This window comes from Oculina patagonica, chromosome 8, assembly GCF_052425735.1.
Source record: "Oculina patagonica isolate OP01 chromosome 8, crgOcupat, whole genome shotgun sequence".
Lineage (NCBI taxonomy): Eukaryota > Metazoa > Cnidaria > Anthozoa > Scleractinia > Oculinidae > Oculina > Oculina patagonica.
In genome coordinates, this window is record NC_135765.1 from 31,668,141 (window position 1) to 31,679,403 (window position 11,263).

An 11,263-nucleotide genomic window follows, 5' to 3' on the forward strand; every position below is an offset into this window, starting at 1 on the left:
TTGCCAATACTCTCCATAAGCAAGTAAACAGTGTCGATTAAGCTTCCCCACTCTGCTTGAAGCTTTATCTCAGACGTCAGGCAGTTACTTACAGTGTCCATACAAAACCTGTGACATGGTTTCACTTTGTTAAGACCCTGGCACATTGAACAGAATTTCATCTGCAAAAGTACATTTTTGCATCCACTTGTAAAGTTGAATCTCTGAGCCATATTCAACACTTCTATTCCAAACTTCACGCTCCCTAAAAGATTGCGCACAGGCTCAAAAACCTGCTCAAAGATGCCCACTAACTGTGCTGGACGTTTTCCAAATGGTTGTATTGAATCAATGTTTGTTTTCAAACACTGTTTGTACTCGTTTGAGACAGTCTTTCCTGCTGGATTTATGTATTCAAGAACAAGTGGAAAAGAATTGCGGAAGAATGTATCCACAATGTCTTGTAATTCCACTTTATCGTCAACCACGTAGTTTTCGAGGTCTTTGAAGAAAGTTGATATTACATTGACCTCAGCTGTTGTTAGGTTTTTCTGAGTGTTGAGCAGGAAAAGGGCACTTTGACGATGACCTTCTCGAATGACATCTTGAAAATAATCTGTAAATGGATTATATAAAATATTATTGATTATTTTATTAATTTATCTGTTGTAGCTTTATCTTAAGATACAGGAAAATCAGTATGAAGTTAATAGGCCACAAACATCTTCACTCTGTGATAAATGTATATAAAAAAACACAGCCTGCCTCAGCCAGGACTGGAAGCACTCCTAGGTCAGTGGCAGCAGTTATCAGTTGATTTATCTATAGTCATTAAAGCTAGAATTCCAAAGTCAAAAGTCAACACTCTTAATTCAGTTCTAAAGGGATGAGAAGAAGAGAGAAAGAGAAATAGAGGGAGGATTGTTTGTTTCAGTATATATACTAAGTGAGATTGTGCAGTTCCAGAAAATATCCATATCCAACCCCACAGAAGATCATTGGAAATTCCAAGGGGGTGCGGGGTCTCAAAAGCCAACATTTTTAAAGGAAAGTATGGGGCTGAACTGGAATTTCCAGGGGGGAGGGGGAGGGGTATGGATATTTTCTGGCACAATGCATTGCTCTCAACTAATTACAGTCGTGCCAAGTGAAGTGTGCCCCTCTAGAGCACATTACTGAATTGATTATTTGAAATTTGATTCTGTTAGTCAATTTTAAGAACACATAGTGCCTATTAATTTTTGCATAAAATTTACTTTCTGATTACAGCCCGTACGTTTTTACGCTTATTAGATGAAACAAATAGAAAGACAAATTCAAATTATCACCTTCTCTTTGTTTTAAATCAGGCAGCTGTGATTGGAAACTAAATTTTGATTCAAACATAATTGATTGGCAGTTATGATTCTTGAAATTGACTAATGGATTCAAATTTCAAATAATTCAATAATGTGCTCTATAGGGGCACACTTCACTTGCTACAACTGTAACAGACCCTTTCCCTCCCCTTAGCAGTAAATCAAAATTTTGTGAAAGGAATAATGATTCAGGGCTGGAATTTCATCCACGACATTAAAATTCATTAACATTGTGCTCCAGCAAATAATGATTTGAATCTAAATTACACCAATCAGTGAGAATAATTAACATTCTGAACTTCAGTCTGACAAGTTAATAAACACAAGGAAAAGAATGTTGCAAACAGGCTGGCAACATGTGTAACACTAACTGTTTAAAATCTGATAAAGTCTAAATATTGTGACATTCCTCCAATACTTCAAAACCAAAACAAAATGCGGGAGCGTGCTTATAAACAATAAGCATCAACATCATGGAACAATAAAATCTTAAGTTTATTTTGTTTACACAAAGTAAAGTGTTTTTAAAAGGTGTTCGAGAACCCATTAAAAACGTCTAAATTGACATTCGTGTACAATTAAACAGTTGGCATAGTTGCAGAAAGTGCTATATTTCAGTTTTGAGGGTCAGCCAAATAAGATGTGACAGCACGTTTGAATATGAACCCACCCTTTCTGCTTGAAAAAAACTTCCCGCTGTGCGAAAAAGAAAGCTTCAGAGTTTTAGTTGATTTATGATCGTTCATCAATTCCGAATGTTACAACCAAACGATCTGAGTTATTCAGCCCACAGGCTGCACAAGTACAACAGGAATTCGTAAGACAAACTTCTACAGAAAAATAAACTCCTACATTGCCTTTGAAATGTGCGCTCAAGAACACAGATGTGCAAAACTTATCACAAAACAATTTAGCCATTTTGTTTTCACTCCCAGCTAGCACGCTGAAGAAGCATGCATCAACTGAAGCATAACCCACACAGTACCGCGATGTCTTGACAAGATCCAAATGGCAGATTGCGCATTAAGAAACTGATTTATTTTCATGTTAAATAAATTATTCATCATAAATGACCGTGTTGAAACTTCTTGTGGCAAATCTAAATACGTAGCCACTCTTATTAGTTCAATCAGCAAATCATGATCAACAACACATAAAGCACGTCTAGTATTACTTTTACATAACTGTAGATTATATTAAGGCCGGAAAGAGGCAGTGGCTCTATTCAAATTTTCTTCGGATATGTCGAAAAACAGTCAACAATTGTCACTTTTCAGTGAGTCTCAATATTCAGGTTCAATAAGCGAAAAGGTCGATAACCCATTTATTTAAAATACATTATTCACACCCGATGTCGAAAAGAAGCGGAAAATCAAATTAAAAATAAAGTGACTGGAATCGTACACGAGAGAAACAATATCAAATCAGGAAGGGAAAAAACTGGCGGTGCAGGGTCTAACTTTGTGGTTTTTAAATGAATTAACACACTCGACAATAGACAATAACAATTTCAGGCATGTTTGTGCCACCGTTGAAATATGCTCGAGTAGATTGTAATTAATAATGAGCCGATAGGAAATCGGTGTAAAAAGCAATTGAACGGTATTGTTCTAAATTCCCCGAGATAGTCCAAGTTTTTTGTTTTAGAGCAAAAGCACTGCTTCTATCTGCTTTTGGATACAATTACAGACAGAACCGCAAAATCCCGTCGCAGCTGCGATCATTCAAGTAGTCTAAGAATTTGTTTATATAAAGCAAATAATGAAGTGCTTTTCATCAGCTTACAAAATAATTTAACGAACCGTCGAAGGACGCGACTAACCTTTTAAATCGTCGAAAAGAGACAACAACGAACTCTTAGCAGCCACATATCTCGTTTGTAGGAGAGTCTTTACATTCTTCGCGGTTCTAACCCGCAGTGAATCTTCCGTTTGTCTTGTACAGCATGTTTTCTCACTGACGCAAACTAGCGGCTCCTTCCCTGTCAATGACAAATGTCGCTGGTTAGACCATGACAAACTCGATTCGGTAGTCTAAGTATAACAGAAATAATTTCAATTCTTACCTTTTAAAGGAGTTTGAGGCTTTGATAGTCTGTTTGCTCCAAGATGTTCTGAACAAGACAATTGTGAATCTGCGCGCCATGCTCTCAACAGAAAGCTCAATAAACAAACCACATGAAGCATGCGAATAGAACCCATCTTGAAAGTGCTTGTTAGTATACCGAATGTGTCGCAAATACCGAAAAAGTTCTACGTACGTCTGTTGCGTGAGAAGTTAAAATAGAAAAGCTGATAGCAGTTTTGGTACTGAATACGTTGTCATGTCCTATAAGGTCATTCGTCTGCGCATCAACGAGATATACTTGACAGCTTTGTGAGTGGATTGAGGTGTTCCCGGAGCGCCCTTGCCATATTCGTGCATGGTAATTAATGAAAACAATCCAAACAATCAATCATGAATAAGCGATGAGCGAAACAGCTGTGCGGTCCCTTTGACTCATAACAGAAAATCGAGCAAAAATATTTTATTGGGCGAACGGGGGCGGAATGTGGTTCAACACTAGCAGGGAGTGATTGGTTTGTTAGGGGTTAGGTTTCCCGATTTTCCGTCCCGCAAACTAAAGCAATCTGAAGAACTTAATTCTTCAGGAAAGAGTGGTTCACTCGAAATCCTTGGGTACAGTCCTTATATGAATTAACATAACGAGTTTTTAAGAAGTCTGAAGGCAAATTAAACTTCAATTATCTATCAAGAACTATCTAGAGCACTAAAACGACATTTGTTTACTCTTGCTTTGCACGTAGAGGTTAGAAATCCGTTGCAAAAATTGTAAAAAGGCAATAAATTATATAGCTTCTGAGCGCGAAATTCGAAGTCTAAGCGAGTTTGATCGTGTTTTTTAACAGTACAAACTCTTTATTTATCAGCTTCGCTATCTCAAAGAAACGAAACTTATCCAGTTTTGATAACCTCACAACTTCTCTACTGAAAGATAAGGACGCGATTCTGTTTTGCATAAAACCTTATCGTTCATCCTTCGACATACAGCCTCATACCGATGGGAGAGCGAGGCTGTATTCTATTTCTGCTCCTTGAAAAATACGATAAGGATTCTTCTTTGCTCACGAAAACCCTTCTTACAAAGCCAAAATTAAAGCCAGACATATAAACCAGTTCCGGTATTCTGTTTCTCATAGCATAATCGGAAAGCACTTAAACTCAATCGTCTTACCTAAAGTCCGATTCATAGCACTTTGAATTTTTTGTGTTAAGTTTGACACAAAAATTTTCATGGTGTAAACTTTTTTGTACGTTCAGATAAAAGAAATCGGGTTTATAATTTTCCTATTGCTGTAATTTAAGCCAAAGTTCAATATTTAGACTAGTTCGTTCTTGTCGAAGAATATTTTTAGGTCACCGCCACTTTTAATATAAACTGATGAAGATAAGTAAGGTACTTATGATTTAGAAAAGAGGTGGAGCTTAAGATACAGCGATTCCATGGGCTTCGTCAGGTTAAAAACTTTATTTCAAAACAAGGAATTTTTAAAATTGGCATGTTTTTCACCCCTCATTGAATAAACGGTCCTTGAAACTGAAGCTATAAATAAACACAGAATAAGCTAAAAACACGTTCAGTGCTTCTTCTGTTCCAAAACTGACCAGATGTACCAAAGTTCCTTCAGCCCACGCTGTCGCAGTACTGAATTTCAATTAAAAAAATCTTTTGATAGTAATCTTTCAGATACTAAACGGATTAAAATCACTCAGAAGATTAAAATTATAAACGGTTTCGTCATTCTTCGCTCTTATTTGTTTTGCTCTACTCTTGTAAACTACAAATTCATGGTGCAAACAACGGCACAAAACAATCGAGTAGCATCAAACAAACAAATTCCAGTACAATACCAACGAAGTCAAAAGTCGCGGTTCTGCCCTATTTACGTAGACTTCCTTTTCTTGGGAGGGCTATCCTCTTCCTGGGTCTGGTTGTCTGCCTCGGTCGACTTTCGTTTGGAATTTCCAGCCATGTTTCCCTCCGTCTCCTGCGCGGGTTTGTCTTCCGTCTTTTCCATCATAACTTCGCTCTCACAGGCCGGTTTTTCTTCGTTTTTCGTCTCGTCTTTGTTTTCTGTCTCCGGACAATTCTCCTTTTCCATCTTTTCCGACTCTTCTGTTGTCTTCATCATGTTTTCTTCTGTCTTGGTTTCTTCGCAAGGCTTTTCTTCGCAGTTTGAGTCGCTCTTCTCAGGAATCTTCTCGACTTCTTTTTCCACGACTGGGGTTGTGCATGTCGTCTCAACTTCTGTTCCTGGCATCTTTATATCTTTATGTTATCTGCTTAAATGTTTAAACTTTGGAGTGTTTTTTTTTAAAGCTCTGAAACCGCAGCAAAGAAATCCAGCAAAAGTGAAAGAAGAAATGGCGAAAAAAAACTTCATTCACCCTTTATACGAGGGAAGACGCGCGCCACTTTTCCCGCCACAAACACTATTTCGCGCCATTTGTAGCCGCGGCTCGCGCTCAGCGCGTACGAAACTTTCGAAAACCAAATCAGAAGTTTCGTGAAAATATAAAAATAATTGAAACGAATTTTCAACAAAATAATGAAGCGGAACATAAGATGGTAGCTGAGAAAGTTTCTCTTAAACAAAGCTGCCTGGTCATCTACGCAAATTCTCCTTACTAAGAACTGTAACCAGCAGGTAACCAGTGAGGAGAATTTGCATGTCGATGTCGAACGAACCCGACTGCAGCCGACTGAAAGACTGGGCCCCGCTGGGCGGCCGCGCCGACTGTCAAAGACTTGATGTTGATTGGTCAAGTTTTGGCGCCAAAACTGCTTGCATCAATACCGGTATGATCCAAGATGGCGGCTGAAGATGAAAACGATGAATCGACGTTGAACGAAGTCGTCAGCCCTAAAAAGCTAAAATCAAACAATTTCAACGACGGGAATGCTATTTCCATCTCTTTTTCTGACTTCACATGCCCGATATGTTTGCAAATACTCATCGAACCTGTTGTTATGCCATGCGAACACGAGCTATGTGGACCGTGCTTCAAGAAAAATGTCGAAGAAGCGAATTTTCTTTGCCCTCTTTGTCGAATGAGGATATCAAGTTGGGCGAGAACAAACTCCCGTAAAGGAACGTTGGTTGATTCAAAGCGATGGGAACAAATCCAAAAGCTTTTTCCTGAAAGGTGCCGTAAAAGATTACGGGGAGAAGACGACGAAGACTTCTTCGGTTAGTATAAAGCTTACTTTTGTATAGAAAGCTTGCCATACTTTCTCTTTATAGATAATCTAACTAGGATAAGTAGGTTACTCTCGTAGTCCACGATCGCTGTAGCTGTATTTTTGCAATAACCGACATAACTTATAAGTTAAAGTAGTGTGTAAATGTTGTGGTTCAAATTTATCCTTGGTTCAAATTTTATTTTTCTTTGTTTTTGGGTATGGTAATGTATGATAATGACTTAAAAACAAACAAAAATAAAATTTGAACCGAGGATAAAATTGAACCACAATATAAACACTTCGTCTGCAAGCCGGAGGTATGTGCAAAACTACAGCAGGGCTCGTACGGGTCATCAAAAACCTGGACAGTCATGGAAGTTTAAAATTTCATTTTCCAGGCCTGGAACATGGAAAGTCATGGAAAATGGCATGTACTAAAACCCGAAACAACGAAATGAAACCACCGAAACGAAACGAGCGAAACTACCGAAACGGCTGAAACGAGACGAAATCACTGAAACAAGCAAAACCCATTACAATTATTGAGAGCTAACCGTAAACAGGCTAACCGGAGTGCATACTAGGCTAACCTAAGTGAAATGTAGGCTAACCGGAGTGGTGGTAGGCTAACCGGAGTGTGTGGTAGGCTAACCGGAGTGTATAGTAGGCTAACCAGGGTTTATAGTAGGCTAATCGGAGTGTAGAGTAGGCTAAACGGGGTGTATAGTACGGTAAGTGATGGAATTCTTGAGGTTTTGCTTGTTTCGGTGATTTCGTTTCGTATCGCGCGTTTCGGTTGTTTTGGCAGTTTCGTTTCGCTCGTTTCAGCGGTTTCGGTCGTTTCGTTTCGTTGGTTTCGTTTCATTGTTTCGGGTTTTAGTATATGTCATGGAAAATGGTATTGATTGTACAAAATAAATTAGGCAGGTTATTTTTTGTAAGAAAAAGGGTAAAAACATGCTCAAAATCAAGATGAATTTTGAAAATTTCCAAACAAAAAGGGTCAAATTAAGGTCATGGAAAACTTTAAAAAGTCATGGAAAAGGTCAAGGAAAGTCATGGAATTTCAAAAGCTCAAAAGAGTACAAACCCTGTACAGTTTCTATGTGGTTTACTGGAATTATAGTCAGTAGACTATGTGTGTGGTGTTGGCAAATATGCTTGAAAGAAAAAAATAATGTTTTTTTGGCTAAAATGTTCTGGAAACAATTTTATTGTTGGGCTTGTTTATTGGTTTCCAAAACATACAAAATCAAATGTATTTACTGCAATTAACTTTTTTATGAATTATGCAGATTTTCCACCGCCTAAAGCGTTCAATATCCCAGGATGGAGAGCTTCGCAAGGAGTATGAAGAGGAATTGAGAAAGGTAAAATAAACAAGTTCTAGTGTTATGGTTTCAATCCAAATTTCAAATGTCATTAAAATATACAGCTATTATTATGGCCAAAATGGTCTGGATGTTTTCAAGTTAAGTATTTAGAACTGATCATTCTGTTTGAAACTTGTCAGTTGCAACAAGTAAGAGAACAAGAGGTGCAGGCAAGCGAGGAAGTTATTCATCGACTGCAGGAAGAGGAACAAAGGCTTGCCAGGTCTTTAGAATACCAAGCACTGCAAGATGAGGAGCTTGCAAGAAAGATAGCAGCAGAAGAAAAGGAACAGGTGATTAGCTTTCAAAATAGATTTGTTTGGATGACTGGAGTAAAGATTTTTACTTGTCTTGATGTATAGCCAAAGTAAAAAGAAAACTATCGTAGTTATTCGAGTCATAAGGCGCATGGTTTTTTCGAGAAAAATCTGTTTTTCTACAGGAAGTTTATGCCAAAATTCGGGCATGTATCTGTTGATTTAGGTCTTCAGAGATTAGTGGTGTCTTTGATTCATTAGTACTTTTTCTTGCTCTGTTTTTCTCTTGCTGTTGATTAGAAACCTACAGAAGCCTCTGTCCAGGGTCCCTCCCACTGCATCTACATTGTATTTACCCCTCTCCTTGGTTTATTTTTTATCTGTCTCATTTTCCACTTGATTCCAAACCCAAAGGAAGCCTCTGCAGAGTAAAGAGCTGTAATCAGTATGACTTTTTTCAGGCTGAATCTTACCTATCTCTTGAGTAGTATGCAAAGTAAGAGCTCTGTTTATCCAGGATACTTGATTTGCCATCAAATTCTTATAATATAATATGAATAAAAGTTTCTGACAAACTTCTAAATTCTTACAAAATAAAAAGTCTGAAATGCATATTAATTAGCATGGAGAATTTTACTCTGAATTTCCATGTTTTTTGTATTTTCTACAGAACTCACAGGGGAAAGAGAGACTTTCACAGCCAAGCACAACAGGAACCCCACACACAAATAAAATAACAAAAAGTAAAAAGATCAAAACGCAGGACACCCAAGTCAGTCATGGCCACAGAACATTGGACAGATGGCTCTTTCCCAAGAAGCAATCATCTTTATTCAATAATCAAGGTATTTGGCAAATTTTTGTTTCAGATTTGCATTATGATTGCATACATGCTTATGACTACACTGAATGTTTTAATAATTAAGGGGATTAAAAATACCTTTGGAGAAAACTGGTTGGGCCCAACTCACTGTTTATTAAAGGGAGGTGCTAATGCAGGAGTGTGATTGTATTTTACTACTTTGATGTCAAGGTAAATTCTGTCTCCTAGGCCCTACGCCTCTTTCCCTTTTCCTTTTTTTTCCCCCTGTTTCGGTCCCCCCCCCCGGGGGGGGAATCTCCCAAAAACACACCCCCCCCCCCCCCCCCCCCCCCCCCCCCCCCCCGGCCCCCACCACCCCCCCACTTTGATGTCAAGATAGTATCAAAATCACTGGAAAAACTAGTTGAGAAGATCATTGACGTTGGATAAAAGCAGCGCATAAGCTGCATCTGTGGAGCCCTTGTGTTTCTCTTTGTCAAGCCTGGATTTAAGGCTAATCCTTCTTGGAACCCAAACAAAAGTGTCCAGGCAATGCTCCAGAGCCTCCTAAACCTTTTGACTCAGAATCCATTTGGGACCTTGTATATTCCTAACATGGCAGGTGATATTGTACAAGACATAATAATTGAGATTGTTACTAATCACAAATCTTGCCACAGAAAAATCCATTTTTAGCATCTGTATTACAGTTAAAATGGATTAGTATTTTGATTATTTTGTTATGATTCAAGTGATACAATATAAAATATGTTAATTAAGAAGTACCTTTGTTTACAGGCTTAGCAAAGAACAGAGACAATCACAACAATACACCAAGCCACCTTATGAATACTGATACAGAAAAACAGGATTCTGTTGTTTCATCAAGTACCACATCCAGTGACATTTGCAACTTCAGCATTTCACAATTCATTGATGAAAGAACAGAGCAAGAGGAAAAAGACTTCCAGTTTGCATTGAAGTTACAAAAAGAATTTGATTTGGCAAGAAAAAAAGCTGAAGAGATAGACAGAAAGAAAGGAACAGTTGATGGATATCTGCTAAGAACCATCAGTGAAAATGGAGAAAGCTGTTCTGAAACAAGTAGTTGAAATGTGTGGATCCAGAAAATGTCCATACTTCCCCCACAGAAGGGATTGGAAATTCCTGAGTGAGGGAGGGGTCTCAAAGGCCAAAAACTTAAAGGAAATGTATGAAGCTTGATGCCCGATTCCCTCTATAGCACGGGTCCACAGGGAATCATGGTAGTGGTATTCATTAAACCATGCACGAGACCTAGCAATGATGAATACAACTACAGCAATTCCCTGCAGGTGTGCGCCATAGAGGGAATCGGGCATTGGAATGTTCAGAGGGATTAGGGGGGGGGGGGGTCCTTTGGAAAAATCCTTTCTGTGGGGAAGGTATGGATAATTTATGGAACTCCACAATTGAAAGTTATAGTTAAGGATAAAATTTTTACTTTTGCTGGCAGATATGTTCTTACATGTTTTACGCTAGAATCGTTCTTTAGCTGTTTTTACCTATGTTTTCATAATTCTGTCACTGTTATCTGTGATTATAATGTAAATGGGTTGCTTTTTCAGGTAGCTGAATTTTACAGTGTAAGATAATACGCATAGTTATTGACTGAGCAACTTTGAGCAATGTTGTATATGTTTTTTTAAATTTTTTAAATTGCAGTTTAACTTCAGGTAACTGAAAGTTTAGCAAAATGGTAGCAGAGATCTGGATATATAAAGCCCTCCCTTAACCTTAAATTGAGAAAATTATACATAAATGCTTGTAAATGTTAATTCACGTGTAAATAAGTTCAAATCTCCCAGTAATTTTTAATAAGGATGGGTTCAGTCTTAATCTTGATCACAGTATTGCTTAAAATTATCCAGTAAACAAAATATCAAGGATAAAAAATAACAAAATATTTTAATTTGTTTTGAACAACCAAAAGTGAGTCATGCTTTTATTAAGATAAATTGTCAGAAGGCGTAAGAGTTATGTAAACACCAAACAAGAAAAATTAAATAAATGTGGTTTATTTACTGCATTTTGTCTCTTGAAATAGTTTTAATTAATTTTGTGTATTTTAACAGGTATGCACCTGTTTCTTGTGTCGAGTTGCCTCATGATTGTCATGTAATCACTGCAATTATTATGCAATGGGCGTCCCCAGTGTGTGAGATTCGATTTTTTGAATCTTTCAATATAAAATCAGTTCTAAAATTAAT

The 11,263-nt window shown here is 37.7% G+C and overlaps 1 protein-coding gene and 1 pseudogene across 2 annotated transcripts in view; one reads left to right on the plus strand and one right to left on the minus strand.

Annotated features, from left to right (window-relative positions):
• Positions 1 to 4,705, minus strand: part of LOC144664411 (glypican-5-like) — a 9,986-nt gene extending 5,281 nt beyond the window's left edge. Inside the window, exons 1-3 of the mRNA XM_078525525.1 lie at positions 3,403 to 4,705; positions 3,160 to 3,318; positions 1 to 595 (exon numbers count right to left, since the gene is read on the minus strand). The exon at positions 1 to 595 is cut by the window's left edge and continues 94 nt beyond it. Coding sequence (XP_078381651.1) covers positions 1 to 595; positions 3,160 to 3,318; positions 3,403 to 3,538 — 890 coding nt within the window. The 5' untranslated portion in view covers positions 3,539 to 4,705. The remainder of the gene's footprint in view (positions 596 to 3,159; positions 3,319 to 3,402) is intronic.
• A 1,232-nt stretch (positions 4,706 to 5,937) lies between these two features.
• LOC144664420 (uncharacterized) lies at positions 5,938 to 11,253 on the plus strand (annotated as a pseudogene). The gene is made up of 5 exons (XR_013572807.1): positions 5,938 to 6,589; positions 7,878 to 7,952; positions 8,096 to 8,248; positions 8,883 to 9,057; positions 9,813 to 11,253. The product of XR_013572807.1 is annotated as an uncharacterized LOC144664420 (transcript).
• The last annotated feature ends 10 nt before the right edge of the window (positions 11,254 to 11,263 follow it).